At 38.0% G+C, this 16214-nt stretch overlaps 1 protein-coding gene across 1 annotated transcript in view; it reads left to right on the top strand.

The window, feature by feature from the left end:
- hook (hook microtubule tethering protein) overlaps window positions 1-16214 on the top strand; it is a 74703-nt gene that overhangs the window by 6144 nt on the left and 52345 nt on the right. The window contains exons 2-4 of the mRNA XM_075362257.1: window positions 1429-1514; window positions 2898-2970; window positions 7584-7686. Of these exons, the coding sequence (XP_075218372.1) occupies window positions 1429-1514; window positions 2898-2970; window positions 7584-7686 (262 nt within the window). The remainder of the gene's footprint in view (window positions 1-1428; window positions 1515-2897; window positions 2971-7583; window positions 7687-16214) is intronic.

The following is a 16214-nucleotide window of genomic DNA, read 5'->3' as shown; positions in this document are numbered from 1 at the left end:
TGAATACATGTTGGGGGTCTCTTCCACCTCACACTTCGGACAATTTTCAGATAGGTCGAGCGCAAATCTATACAAGTAAGACCTGAATCCCCCATTACCCGCCAGGATTTATGTTAACTCAAAACTCAGCATGCCATGGGTTCTCCGGCACCACCCCCTGAAGTCCCCAATAAGGCCGTTTAAGGATAGGTGGGTCCACCTATCCTTCGTGGCCTGGTCCAACCGCTTCTGCTATGTTTGTGCGATCTCTTCTTCTAGTTTTTCAGCAGAGCACTTCCTTTCCTCTAATGGGAGTGTTCTCAGTTCCCTAGTTTTGCTACGCCACATTATCATCAAGTCTACAGGCGGGAATCCAGCAATCACCTCAACCGCCTCCCTGGACACCATCCTATAGGCGGCCGCTACTCTGATGCAACACTTCCTGTGGATGGATTCCAATTTACCCCTGTACTTGGCAAATCTAACAATGCCCGCCCACAACTTGGCGCCATATAGCAGGGCTGAATAGACCACACCAGTAAGCAAGCAGTTTCCTCCTATGTTGGGTGGGCCCTCTTGTATTCGGGAGTAGGCTAGCAATAAGCCTCCTCGTTTTCTCTGCCTTCTCACAAGCCCAGAGTACGTGAATACTAAATCTTAGACTAGTGTCAACCCAAATTCCCAAGTATTTTATAGCTACCTGAGACACAATTTCTCTGTTATCAAGAATCAGATGTAAAGTTGGCCTCCTCCTGGCCGCAGAGATCACCACCATCTCCTTCTTTTTAGAAGCCAACTCCAGTCCTTCCTCAACCATCCACTCTTTAATTCTTGCATACGACTCTGTTATCTTGCCTACAGCCTCATACCTTGTTTCCGCCTCCACTAGCAACACTATATCATCAGCATAGTCAAATAATGTAACCGATTGTGGGAGAACAACCTGAAACACTCCATTATAAGCCATGTTCAAGGGGTGCCGCAGGGATCGGTCATTGGAGCGTTCCCTGCAGCACCACTCTATCGAGGTTCTTCTCAACATACCCATCATGCAGTCTAAAGATCATCTGACATCTGATGAGGTAATTTTGCACCATCCGTCACAGTTAAGAAGGGCCCGTCCTGCTCTTCCAGTACACCAACTATCCTTTGCTGAAGAATATGTTGCACCATCTTTGCTAGCACATCGATCATCACCAGCAGCTGTTATGAGGAAGGAAGTGCCAAATCTGTTTCCGGTTTAGGAACTAGCACCAGCTGCTGATGCTTCCATCTGCCAGGAAAAACTGTCTCTTTAAGACAGACGTATGTCTCTAAAAACGCCTCTGGCTGTCTGAGTCGCCACCATGATAATCATATTAGTAATTGTAGATAAGAACTTTACTTGTGTGAATGTAATTCTAAATATGCAATTACTGTATCCTTATTTTTTGTTTATATCTCTTATAGCTTCAGACTTTTGAGCTGCAGGCACCGCATAAGACATTAAATGATATTACTGATGGAGTTGCAATGGCTCAAGCTCTACACCAAATGTAAGTATAGATAGTTTTTGATTGCATGGATTAGGTGATGCTTTTTAAAATCAGTGTGGAAAGACATAAGTTTCAGTTGTTTTATTTTTCAGTTTTAATGGTATCTTTGTATTATATATTTACTGGTTTTTTTAGTAAATTAGTGGAATCAACTGCTGTGGTCATTAGTCATTAATAAGTGTTACTAGTGTATAGTGGACTGTACTCAAAATTGTCTTACTTAAATGATCGCTGAGAAATGATTTTTTTACACATAGTTTGGCAGGTGGCATTTTATCATCACTTTCCCTTAGATTGTTACTCCCTGGAAAATTCCAAGTATGGTTCCAAGGTATGGTTGTTTGGGTTGTAGTTTAGTCTTCCTAAGATCTTTGTTTTTTGCTTTCAACGTATAAATGCAGTTGTATGCATGAATTGACACAGTAAAAGAATTTTATGTTTTTTATTCTTTATTTACAGAAATTTCATGTTTCTTAGATCAGAAAAAAGGAATATTTTGAAAGACCATGACTTTCTGAATTAAAACGTCTTTGCTTCAAGATGCTTAATGATTACTGATATTAGGTTGCAAAAAGCTGTTTTAAATGGCTTTAAAATGATATGACAAGAACAGTCTGGAATTCTTAATTTTTTCAATGGATAATTAGTACCTAAATATAAATTTTCATACTGGTAATATTTTATAGCTTATAAAATATGAAATTTTTATTATTTCATGTACTGTTTATCTGAAATGAAACGACTAGCACTAGATAGGGAATCTTGGAGAGCTGCATCAAACCAGTCAAATGACTGAAGACAAAAAAAAAAAAAAAAAAAAAAAAAAAAGTACTGTTTATATACATATATGTAATATGGTTACCATTGAAACATTATAAAAAAATACTTTCTCCCAGTTAATACTTGCTTAATGCTTTTGGTGTTTCTCATTGTAACAATAACAGGACTAGAGTAATATATACAAAGCATTGAGGATAATTGCAAAGCGTAATTTAAAGTACAACAGTAACGAATATTTTTTTACTTTAGTTAACTTTTAAGTATGTAGTTAACTTTTTAAGGCCACATCACACTTCTTTTTAACAATATTAAAATCATCTTGCAACCAACAGCAAATGTTATGGATGCTCATAATAGATTTAACGGTTGGTTTTTTCAGCCAGTTGCTGCAGTTACACATCTACTCTTTGTTAATATTATTTTATATTTCTTACTACTATAGTGTTCAAGGTGCCTATTAAGAAAGTCATTTTTGTTCCTGTCAGAACGCAAATCTAAAGACTATTATCATCTGACCAGATACGAACATTGTAAGTAATATGCAATTTACGTCTCTGTACAGTAATCTGTGTTTGCTAATACAGCGTGTTTCTTTGGTTTCAGAGCTCCAGAATTTTTTAGTGCATCGTGGCTATCTAAAATAAAAACAGACTGTGGAGGCAACTGGAGACTTAAGGTAGATATTTATTGAATTATTTCCATTATTCTAAAACTGAATACCAATTTATTTAAAAATTTCTCCTTAACTTTGCTTGCCTATTTGTAATCTAAGAAATGTAGTATTCACTAAATTATATTTAGGGAATAGATTTTGAAAAAAATTTCAGTAATCAACTGGAGAAATAAAGTTTTAAAACCCTTGTTTGTACAAGCTATTCTTTGTTTGTTTATTCTTCATCTGTAAAATGTATTCATGACGTGTGTGTTCCTCAGGTTTTTTTTGTCTTCAGTCATTTGACTGGTTTGATGCAGCTCTCCAAGATTCCCTATGTAGTGATAGTCGTTTCATTTCAGTATACCCTCTACATCCTACATCCCTAACAATTTGTTTTACATATTCCAAACGTGGCCTTCCTACACAATTATTCCCTTCTACCTGTCCTTCCAATATTAAAGCGACTATTCCAGGATGCCTTAGTATGTGGCCTATAAGTCTGTCTCTTCTTTTAACTGTATTTTTCCAAATGCTTCTTTCTTCATCTATTTGCCACAATACCTCTTCATTTGTCACTTTATCCACTCATCTGATTTTTAACATTCTCCTATAGCACCACATTTCAAAAGGTTCTAATCTTTTCTTCTCAGGTACTCCGATCATCCAAGTTTCATGTCCATATAAAGCTACGCTCCAAACATATACTTTCAAAAATCTTTTCCTAGCATTTAAATTAATTTTTGATGTAAACAAATTATATCTTTGACTGAAGGCTCATTTCGCCTGTGCTATTCAGCATTTTATATCGCTCCTGCTTCGTCCATCTTAAGTAATTCTACTTCCCAAATAACAAAATTCTTCTACCTCCGTAATCTTTTCTCTTCCTGTTTTTACATTCAGTGGTCCATCTTCGTTATTTCTACTACACTTCATTACTTTTGTTTTATTCTAGCTTATTTTCATATAGGACTTAACCCATACCATTCATTGTTTCTTCTAAATCTTTTTTACTCTTAGCTAGAATTACTATATCATCAGCAAATCATAGCATCTTTATCTTTTCACCTTGTACTGTTACTCCGGATCCAAATTGTTCTTTAACATCATTAACTGCTAGTTCTATGTAAAGATTAAAAAGTAACGGGGATAGGGAACATCCTTGTCAGACTCCCTTTCTTATTACGGCTTCTTTCTTATGTTCTTCAGTTACTACTGTTGCTGTTTGGTTCCTGTAAATGTTAGCAATCGTTCTTCTATCTCTGTATTTGAACCCTAATTTTTTTTAAATGCTGAACATTTTATTCCAGTCTACGTTATCGAATGCCTTTTCTAGGTCTATAAATGCCAAGTATGTTGGTTTGTTTTTCTTTAGTCTTCCTTCTACTATTAATCTGAGGCCTAAAATTGCTTCCCTTGTCCCTATACTTTTCCTGAAACCAAATTGGTCTTCTCCTAACACTTCCTCCACTCTCCTCTCAATTCTTCTGTATAGAACTCTAGTTAAGATTTTTTATGCATGACTAGTTAAGCTAATTGTTCTGTATTCTTCACATTTATCTGCTCCTGCTTTCTTTGATATCACAACTATAACACTTTTTTTGAAGTCTGACGGAACTTCCCCTTTTTCATAAATGTTACACACCAGTTTGTATAATCTATCAATCGCTTCCTCACCGGCACTGTGCAGTAATTCTACAGGTATTCTGTCTATTCCAGGAGCCTTTCTACAATTGAAATCTTTTAATGCTCTCTTAAATTCAGATCTCAGTATTGTTTCTCCCATTTCATCCTCTTCAACTTCCCCTTGTTCCTCTATCACACCATTTTCTAATTCATTTCCTCCATATAACTCTTCAATATATTCCACCCACCTATCGACTTTACCTTTTGTATTATAAATCGGTGTACCATCTTTGTTTAACACATTATTAGATTTTAATTTATGTACCCCAAAATTTTCCTTAACTTTCCTGTATGCTCCGTCTATTTTACCAATGTTCATTTCTCTTTCCACTTCTGAACACTTTTCTTTAATCCACTCTTCTTTCGCCAGTTTGCACTTCCTGTTTATAGCATTTCTTAATTGCCGATAGTTCCTTTTACTTTCTTCATCACTAGCATTCTTATATTTTCTACGTTCATCCATCAGCTGCAATATATTGTCTGAAACCCAAGGTTTTCTACCAGTTCTCTTTATTCCGCCTAAGTTTGCTTCTGCTGATTTAAGAATTTCCTTTTTAACATTCTCCCATTCTTCTTTTACATTTTCTACCTTATCTTTTTTACTCAGACCTGTTGCGATGTCCTCTTCAAAAATCTTCTTTACCTCCTCTTCCTCAAGCTTCTCTAAATTCCACTGCTTCATCTGACACCTTTTCTTCAGGCTTTTAAACCCCAATCTACATTTCATTATCACCAAATTATGGTCGCTATCAGTGTCTGCTCCAGGGTAAGTTTTGCAGTCAACGTGTTGATTTCTAAATCTTTGCTTAACCATGATATAATCTATCTGATACCTTGCAGTATCGCCTGGCTTTTTCCAAGTGTATATTCTTCTATTATCATTTTTAAATTGGGTGTTGGCAATTACTAAATTATACTTCGTGCAAAACTCTATAAGTCGGTCCCCTCTTTCATTCCTTTTGCCCAGCCCGTATTCACCCACTATATTTCCTTCCTTGCCTTTTCCAGTGTTTGCATTCCAATCTCCAACTATTATTAAATCTCCTTTTACGTGTTTAATTGCTTCATCAATCTCTTCGTATACACACTCTACCTCATCATCATCATGGGCGCTTGTAGGCATATAGACATTAACAATCGTTGTCGGTTTAGGTTTTGATTTTATCCTTATTACAATGATTCTATCGCTATGCGTTTTGAAATACTCTACTCTATTCCCTATTTTTTTGTTCATTATGAAACCTACTCCTGCCTGCCCATTATTTGAAGCTGAGTTAATTTTTCTAAAATCACTTGACCAAAAGTCACCTTCCTCTTCCCACCGAACCTCACTAATTCCTACTACATCCACATTTATCCTATCCATTTCCCTTTTTAAATTTTCTAGCCTACCAACAGTTTTTAAACTTCTAACATTCCACGCTCCGACTCGTAGAATGTTATTTTTTAATTGTCTGGTGTCCCCTTCCTTAGTAGTCCCCACCTGGAGATCCGAACGGGAGACTAGTTTACCTCCGGAATATTTTACCAAGGAAGGCGCCTCCATCATTGCTACATGAAAATGCAGAGAGCCACATTTTCTTGGAAAAAAAGCAGCTGTAGTTTTCCATTGCTTTCAGCTGCGCAGTACTCAGAGGACTGAGTGATGTTGATATGGCCGTTTAAGTCATTCTGACTCACGCCCCTAACAACTACTGAGAGAGTTGCTGCCCTCTTTCAGAAATCATTCCTTAGTCTGGCTCTCAACAGATACCTCTACGATATGGTTGCACCTTTGGTCCAGCTACTCTGTATCCCTGAGCACTCAAGCCCCCTCACCAACGGCAAGATCTCATGATTCATAGAGGAAGGTGTTCCTTATAGGGCCTTAATTATGTTTGTTTTAATTTATGAGAAACATGATATTATTATCATTAAATATATGATAATTTATTACTGCAATTAAAAAAACCATGAGCCTGAATAAATTTATATTGTGTAATTTATTATTTTCAATTCAATAATTCATGAGCCTGAAATCATGCTTCAATTCATGGTTAAAATATTTACAGGTGGTTCATCAAGCCTCTACTAACCTCTTCTGTGATTAATTTGTTTGTTTAATATTAACAACTACAACTAGCTATTTTGTTTAATTTTGAAAATTCTACATTACTAGAAAACTATTGGATACCAACCTTTTATTTTATATGAAAAAATTAGAATGTAAAATGTACGTGAAGGATTTTATTTAGATATATGTGTATGTTAATGTTAATGGTTAAACAAGAGTTTATGAAATAGATATTTTATAAAATAAAATGAAATGGATATTAAAATAAAGAAAATAGTCAAAATATATGGAAAATGGAACTGCAAACGATGGCTGTATAGGAATATGTAGATGTAAAACACGTTTTAGCTCATATAGAAAACAAAATGATGATACATTAATTAAATGTGAATTTTATTAAAGATTAATGTTGAAACTTAATACCATGGCTGTTGATGAGCCTTTTATGTTTGTAGTTGGTCAGATTTTTCTGCAAATTCTGCATCTGTGAGTTCTTGGCCTGATCCTCAGATACATGACTACATGTAAAATGCCACTATAGCAGGATGGGAGAGGATAGAAAGTCAAGCCCTCAGAATCTTAAAACTGTGACTATTCAGCTAAGACAAAATAACTCTAACAGAAGATGGTCCTCCAGGTTTAGGACCCTACCTGGAAAAAACTGGAATTTTCAACTTTAGGTAAAACCTCAGAAACAAGAACATCTGTAAATCATGTTCCTGTTGGATGTTGCTTCCCAATGTGTTCCAGGTATTGTGAAATTTTCAGGTTGGGAAGGGTTATAGTGTACAATCGACTGTGAATTTCCTACTTTTTTATTGTTGTGTGGAATTTTGAATATAATGAAAGTTATTCTTTATTTGTATTCATTATAATGAAATATTAACGTGTATTTTAGGTCAGCAATCTGAAAAAGGTTATGGAAGGCATTGTTGATTATTATCAAGAATATTTTAATCTTCCTTTATCAGATTTTGGAAAACCAGATGCTGTTAAAATTGGTCAGTTAACTCAAGATTTGTTTTGATTATATTTACATTAATCAAGATTTGCTTTATATTACTTTTACATAGCTGTAATTTTTTTGTCTGGATATGATGCTCCACTAAAGTATGTTGTAGTAAATATTAATCATCTGATGTATTTAAGATTAGGTATAATTCAAATTAACAGTGTGTTTGGATTATCAAACATGTACCTGAAAGCAGTGCAGAATTAAAGATATACCGCATTTTAGTGTAAATTTTTGGCAATATAAAAACAAAACTACCATATAAATAGACTACAGCATAGTCCAAATAAATAATTTTTATTTTGTACAATAGATAATTTGAATGGTTTAAAAGAATGTATGGTTTTTATACAAATAAGTGTATTCTTTTGGAAAGGAAGTTTTAAAATTAGAATGTTATAGTGTACACTTAGTTTAAAAAAGAATTACACCATTTTTCTCTTTTAGTATAGATTTATAATGAAATGATCTATAATGGAATTTTAGACTTATAAGTAATGTTTCCTTATACTAAGTCAATATACATTACCCACCGGGTTGGTCTAGTGGTGAACGCATCTTCCCAAATCAGCTGATTTGGAAGTCGAGAGTTCCAGCGTTCAAGTCGTAGTAAAGCCAGCTATTTTTACATGGACTTGAATACTAGATCGTGGATACCGGTGTTCTTTGGTGGTTGGGTTTCAATTAACCATACATCTCAGGTATGGTCGAACTGAGAATGTACAAGACTACACACTTCATTCACACTCATACATATCATCCTAATTCACCTCTGATGTATTATCTAAACGGTAATTACCGGAGGCTAAACAGGAAAAAGAAAGAAAGTCAATATACATTAATCGAGTTGGAGATTCCACTATGTAAAGACGTGTATTTGTTCACTCTTCAGTTTTGTAGTTTTTTTGGTTATTTTTCTGTTTATTGTTTTGTTTATTATTGGTTGGATTGTACTGGAAGTGTGTGTGAATTTTTACGAATTTTGGTTACACATTAATACTATTTTTTTCACATATTGTGTTAATCATCTAAACAACAGTTATTTGGACGATGTCAACCTATAAATTAGTTGTATATTTTTCTGTCTTGGTGTGTGTTTTAGCAAGTTATTCACGTCACTATACAAGTAAACAAGAACTTAGAATTTTTCTGACCTCGGTTGATGAAAATATTCTAGACAATAAAACGTCTAGTAAGAAAACGTCAGTGAAAAGTCCTAGACAGTAAAACTAGTAAGACTAGCAAACTTAGTTCGCTGTAACTCAGGATCTGTTGGATGGATTTCTTTCCCATTAGTATCTATATGAATTGGGGGATTTCTTATCTTACCCCCAAAAAGGTTTTCCTCCAAACATTTTTCTCCTTGATTTTAAGGGGATATATTTTTGGTATCCCTGACCATCCCCCTCCAAAAAACCATCATGTGGGCTCTTTTATAACTTGGAATTCGGCCCCTAGTACTGTGGTAACTAGTGCAGAGATATAGCTCTCTTCCGCTGGTGAAGCCAGCTGAATAAAAAGTATCAGCGACTGCAAATGTGCAATCCAGCCAGGCAATAAGGGAAAGAAGTGTTTCCGCCCCTTGGAGGTGGAGGACCCTGCTCCCAAGGGTCTAAACAACTTAACAAATCAGCTTATAGTGGTTGTGTTGACTTTTAAACAACATCTGGGCTGAGGGTTATCAAAGTTTATAACAACACATGAGAAGGAGCTGGCCAAGATTTTTAAGTAACTCAAGGCCTTGACGGAGGTGTCCCCACTGATTGCAGTTGTAATTCAGGCCACACAAAATGAGGCTCCTACTGAAATAAGCATCAATAATATACTACAAGAGGAGATTTCTGATGAGTTGATTCCCCTTAAGTAGCCTGCTGAGGTCATCAACAGAGTCAAACAAATCAAGGTCTTGTCCTCTGATAAGGCTGATAGATGCAGTTTTCAGGATTTAGCCTGTCCACAGAGAGTGGATGCTAACTTTGCAAATGAATCAGTTGTAAAGCTGGGAAACATAATGCGAGATATATCCTCAATCATGGGGGTGAACACAGAGAATTCAAAATTGTTGCTACCAAGTTTATTGCAACTCGACAGATGGGGAACAGATCTCTCTGGTGGTGATCCTAAGGGTAGTAAGGAGATTGCTGGACAGCTCCAGGGCGTCAGTTTTTGTCTTGTTGGTTGGAGGAGTAGGAGCCTCCATCAAGAAAATGTTAATATATCTACATAGGAGACAGGAGGAACCAGTCAAGGTGAGCATGATACAATTGGACTCTGCATTGGGGAAGCAACAAATGGTGCAGACTGGAGTGAGGAGGTCAACCTCACCAGTCACTGAAAGTTGGGTGGTGGTGGTCAGGACGGCAGGCAGGTCCTATGCTGACCTGCTTCGCACCATGAAGGCCAGCCACAGTGTCTCATGAGGAGGCTGGCGAGGTCTTCTTTTTGAGGAGTGGAAATCAAGAGGAATTGCATATTTGAGTTAAAAGGTGCTCAGAATGCTGAGCAACTGACAGCAGTGTTAAGAGACAAGGCGGCCGACTTACAGGTCGACCTTAAATTGTGAGGTGAAGGAGGACAGTTGTCCACATGAAAGATGTGGACATTGACACAATTGAGCAAGAGGTGAAGGACACTATTGCACAGACACTAGGGAATGATGACAAATTTAAAATCAACTTGATGAGGCCGGTTGGACCAATAAACCGGTGTACTGGTGGACACAAGAAGTGACACAGCTTCGCCAAAATTTACAGAGGGCCAGAAGAAGTAAACAGAGACTGTGCTTGCTGAACAGCATTATATAGACTGCAGTCAGGCGGCTGAAATGGCAGGAGCTTTGTGCTGACTTAGAATACGATCTGTGGGGGCAGGTGTACCAGATCGTTATAAAATGGTTTGTTTTTTGCGCTGGAGCAGATTTTCCCTCCTCTCAGCGGCTTGTGCTGCTGGGTGTGTGGGGTTTCCCATGTAAGGTGGGGACCCTCAAAAACCCTCCCCCACCCATGAAATGGTGGCAGAACCACCTAGTGAGGTACACATCGACACTGTGCATGCTTATGGGTACTCTGGGTGTAGTTCTTCCCCAAGGGCTTCCAGCGTCCCCCAGGGGACACCCAGCGATGACAATCCTGTTGGATTTCTGCCGCCCACCCCCGAGGGCTGGTCTTCCATCCTCACTTCAGAACTGCACACTACCCTATTCGCTTCATTTTTGTAATTTCACGGAGGGAACTCTGAACCATCTCGAGCACGTGTTCCAACCTGCGCTTGAACCAATCATACTCTCCATCACCTCTTCAGATGAAACTGCCCTATCAAAGGGAAGCCCATCTTGGACATCTGAAAAAAGTATGTTTTATATTGTCCTCGGCATCACAGTAGCGATATAGAGGTGAACCACATCTCCCTGGAGATGTATGGAGGTATGACCTCAAACGATCCATGACCCATAAACCATTTGACTGTCCAAAAGTCCACCACCCCATGTCTCCTCACAATCCAGGTCTTGATCCACAGTATCAACCTGAAGGTCCATGTACTAGTAACCGTGTTGGACCATCTCTTGCCATTTCTTGATCAGCTCTCTCGTAGCAACTTTGGCATCTCTACTCTCATATCTTTCTAGATGTTCAACTGCCAGCAGGTCCATTAGAGGCATTCCCATTATCACCAGCACTACCTCCACCTCCAGCAACACTGATCTGAACACCTGCACCACCCTGAGTGCAAGCCGTTGATGGATACTATTAATCCTACATTTATTACACTAAATTTTAAGGATTTCACACCACACTGGTGCTGCATATATGATTGCCAAGGTCACCATAGCCACAATAATCCTTATTTTCATGGCTTTAGGACCTCTAACATTCCTCATGAGTCTGGCAACTGCTCTGCTTTCAATCTCTCTGCCTTTTGGCACATATCCATTATGTGTGTTCCCCCTCACCTCTTCGAGCCAAACACCAAAGTATTTGGCTCTCCTCAAGGGGGTCACTTCTGTGTCCTCCAGTTTAATTGACAATCTTGACATCCATCTACCTGTCATCAGCAAAATTTTGGTTTTATATGTAGATACTTCAAGACTTTGCGTCTGCAGCCACTGCATCAAATCTGCCAGTACATTGTTTGCTAAGGCTTTCAGCTCTATGACAGACCTTACTATGACCACCACAGCAGGTTCGTCTACATATGCCACAAAGTCTACTCCTGCTTGGAGCTTGTTCAGCAGGTTGTCATAGACCCCGTTTCACAATAGGGGGCCCAGACCCATTATGAAATGGTTTGGAAGACGCCTGCCTGCCTTTATGGAGGATCAGGTCAAGAGAGGGGCTGCAAGACTGTTTTCATGTACTGAGGTGAACATCCCAGTGCCTAATGAATTTAAAAGGAGACGGTTTACAATGGATGAGCTAAATGCATCAGTCTCCAGGTTGGGTGACAAGAGAAGCCCAATGGGAACCAGCTTCTATCCTTAAAGGTCTGATCAAGCAGGTCCCATGGGAGATCCTGGATGTTGTTAATCAGGAGCTCGAGAATGGATGCTTTCCAAGATGTTGGAAAGAGGCTCATTTGGTGTTGTTACCCAAGAGCCGAGGTGGTGAATTGACCGCAGAATACCAACTGCTCTGCCTTCTCAATAATATGGGAAAGGTGGTAGAATGGATGCTGGTGGGTTGTATAATAGACAAGTTGAACTCAGGCATAGGCATCAATACAAACCAGTATGGCTTCTGGGGGAGACTACTCAGACAGTTTCCAGAGTGGTTAACTGGGCTGCTGAAACTAGAAAGGGGACATATTGAACTCCACAAATACCCATGTTAATATTGTTAGATGTCTGAAATGCTTTTGGATCGGTTCCCTGGGTCATCATTATGGTTGCCCTTGAAGTGAAAGGAATCAGTCAATACCTGCAGAGGCAGGTTAGAGAATATATAATTGACAGATGGGTTACTGCTGACACTCAGAGGGGTAACCTGAGATTTTAGATGTTTGGTGGGGTCCCGCAGGGGTCGGTTTTTGGGCCCCTGCTTTGGACAATAGTATATGATGGTGTCCTCAGTCTACAACTGCCAAAAGGGACAGGAACGGTTGCCTATGCCGATCTTGCGGTCTTGGTCAGCGATAGGTCAAAACAGGAGCTCCAGGACCAGGGTTGCTTGGCCCTGGCGGCAATAGAGGCATGAATGGGGTACATGGCCTTGAACTGGCTCCAAGAAAGAGTATGTTTTATCACACTAGCTGGGAGAAGGAGAGTGGGATCTATACGTTAAAGGTTGGGGGCTCACTATACAGTCTAGAAGTAAGGTCAAGTATCTGGGGGTTGTAATAGGTCAGTCCTGTAAGTCTGTAAGTTTATGGACCACGTGTGGGAAAGTTGCACCAAAGCTGAGAGGACATTGAAGGCTCAAAGCAGACTTATGACCACACACACGTGGCGCTGAGGCCATCCAAGCGTAGAGCCATGATGTCGGCTGTCACGTCTGTGTTGTTGTATATGGTGCTGGTCTGGAGAACCACTGTCAGCATACAAAGAAGCCTTCTGAGACTTTAGTTGGTGTACCAGAAGTCACTTTTAAGCATCATTTCCATGTACAGGACTGTATTGTACGAGGCAGTGTGCACACTAGCAGCAGTTCCTCCTGTTGAGCTGCAAATATGAGAACAGGCAGCAAGATATGATGGGCAGAACAGGCCTGAGGCATAATCAGCTACCTTAAGAAATTGGTGTGAAATTAGAGTAAAAAAGGTAAAGCAGAATGGATTAAGAGATTAATAAAGGACCTAGAGACATGGCTTAAGAGGGACCATGGCAAATTGAACTATCATATAACCCAGATACTGACTGGCCATGGCAATTTTGAATTCTGTCTCCATAGAACGGGCAGACGTAGCTCCCATGAGTGCATATACTGTGGTTTACAGGATACCGCGGAACACACGCCATTTCAATGCCAGCCGTGGAATATGCACAGAACTCGGGCTAGCATCAATCGGCTGACACCGGAGGCTTTGGTGCTGCATATGTTAGAGTCTGTCAACAACTGGAAGGCAGTAGATGAGTTTGTCACGGAGGTACTGCGAGCCAAAGATAAGGAGAGTAGAAGAAGGGGATTTTAACTAGTTATGATGGGAGAGTCCCCAGCTATCATAGCAGCAGCCAGGAGGTGCAGAAGATCAGCAACAGGATCTACGGATGATTGACAGATCGATGGAAAAAAGCCCTCTGCTTAGGTGAAGATTGAGACTGGAGAGCGAAGGGGTGAAGGACTGCCCCCCTATGGAGTCGTTTGTTTGTGCTGCACAGATAAGCAGCGATGATGATGCATGAGGACTCTGTATCCCCAGAGCTTGAAGCTACCCCTTGGGGCTACTAATGCTTGATTGCTTGGTCCTGCCCCGGGGGGGAGGAGTTGGTGAGGTTGGTTAGGTTTAGTCGGTAGTGCGCAGACACACATACACACTTTAATAACATTTAGCGGAACCTGTTGCAAGTCCGTAACTGGGATCCCCCCACCTCATCAGAAAAAAAAGTCAATATACATTATGAATGTAGTTTTGTTGTTTACTTGTTGAGTGGAATTTATTCTCATATTCTTCCTAATATAAGTTCTTCAGTTGCACAAAGTGTTAATAATGTCTCAAATATTTAATTTATTGAAAAATATCTGTTTAATTATATAAACAAACAGACAAGTAATTCATTTACTTGTCAGTTCAATAAACAGAACAGATAGTAATTCATTTTATTTTAATCTTTCATTTAAATTATACAACGGTGTTGATATGTTTTCGTTGAGCATTGATGTAAGCATCTGCTTATTTCTTCATGCAATGTAATTTTTCACTCTGTACTGTTGTTAAAGATGTTTACTTTAATTTCTTTCCAGTTTTCCAATGGTTCTTGAAAAATGTCTCTTTCAGTTGATTGCGCAAATTAAAATCTGGTGATAAGTGGTATGAAGATTAGGGAAGGCATGATTTTCAAGAAATTGTTGCACAGTTATCTAAAAATCCATGCAATATCAGCATAGTTAAATTGGTATTGTGGCATCTATCATTATATCGCTACAACCAACACTTTTGCTCATTAGTTTCAACAAGGCTTTACAATTCATGGTTATTTCCTGATAACTTTCAGAATTTAATGTGGAAAAACTGAATCTAAGTACTCTGTTAAGACATTATATAACACACACTGATTTTTCAGGGAAAAGTTATTTGTGAAAAACATGGGTATTTCCAGAATCTGATAATCTTGTTTTGGAAGTTAATGTATTCAGAAAATGTAATGGGAACACTTTTGCTTCAGTTGAACAATAAACATTGTTCAAACACATAATCATCTCCAAGTTTGTGGACTACTTGAATGTAATACCAGTGTAGCTTCATTTATTTGAACAAGCCCAGTGAGAGAAGCCCAGTCTGTTGAGAAGGTTTGTTGAGTGATTTGTGGAGAGTGGAACAACATCTGATAAATGTCTTTCAGAGAATTATCTGTAAAACTGATGACTGACTTAAAGGTACATTTAAGTAGTGATTAATCAGAATGATCAGTATTTACTACATGTAGAAATTATTTCCTGAATCAGTTTACATTAGGAACATTTTAAATGAAGTTCTACTCATGCAGATTCTAAAAATAATTATTGCCCTAGAACCTAAATGTAAAAAAAAAATGAGAGGAAACTGGGAGTAAAGTTACATAGAGATTAGAGGTTTTGTTTTTCTTCTCTGCTCCCTGTTTGCTGATGGCTTATGATATCAGGAAACTTATACGAGAGGTAATAGGTAGAAGTTTCGTATGTTCTCTGCTGGCCAGTGTCTAATGATATTGTTGTGTGTTTGCGGCTTGATCAGGGTATGGAGAGATTGAAAATTTAGAATGTTTACATAATTACACTTTATTGGTTTATAAATATAATTACAAGACAAATCACTATTAATGACAATGGTGATAATAATAATAATACGTGACAATAATAAAACAATTAATGAAAAATAGTAAACAAATATTAATCATAGTAATTACAGCCATAATAATAATCAAGATAATAGTAATAGTAGTAAACTATAATAATATTACATGTCGATAACAAACGAATCAAACAATTAATACATGACATAAAAACATAACATAATCAAAACAGTAAACAATTATCATATTACACATCAACGAGTCATAAATGTCAGTAGTAATAATAATACAGAGATTACACACAAGACAGAGTTTAAAATAATCGTCAGGATTTATTCCAGGTAGATGAGTAGAAAACCAGAATTCCAACCCATTTACAAAAGATATATAGCATACCTGCTAGTTTTAACCCTTTTAACCACTAGTCTTGTATTAACAACCAATAGTACACTAGATAAAGACAAGTGTATAAAGTTCACTGCAAATAAAACTACCATAACAGTGTATGAATGCAATTTAGTACATTGTTTCTTTCACTTTTAGTTTTACAGTAACTCACCTTAATTGTATCAAACATAATTCACATTGGAATTTTG

Source organism: Lycorma delicatula, chromosome 4, assembly GCF_047948215.1.
Source record: "Lycorma delicatula isolate Av1 chromosome 4, ASM4794821v1, whole genome shotgun sequence".
NCBI lineage: Eukaryota > Metazoa > Arthropoda > Insecta > Hemiptera > Fulgoridae > Lycorma > Lycorma delicatula.
The sequence above is the reverse complement of the archived record's forward strand: the minus strand, read 5'-3'. Positions and strand labels throughout refer to the sequence as shown.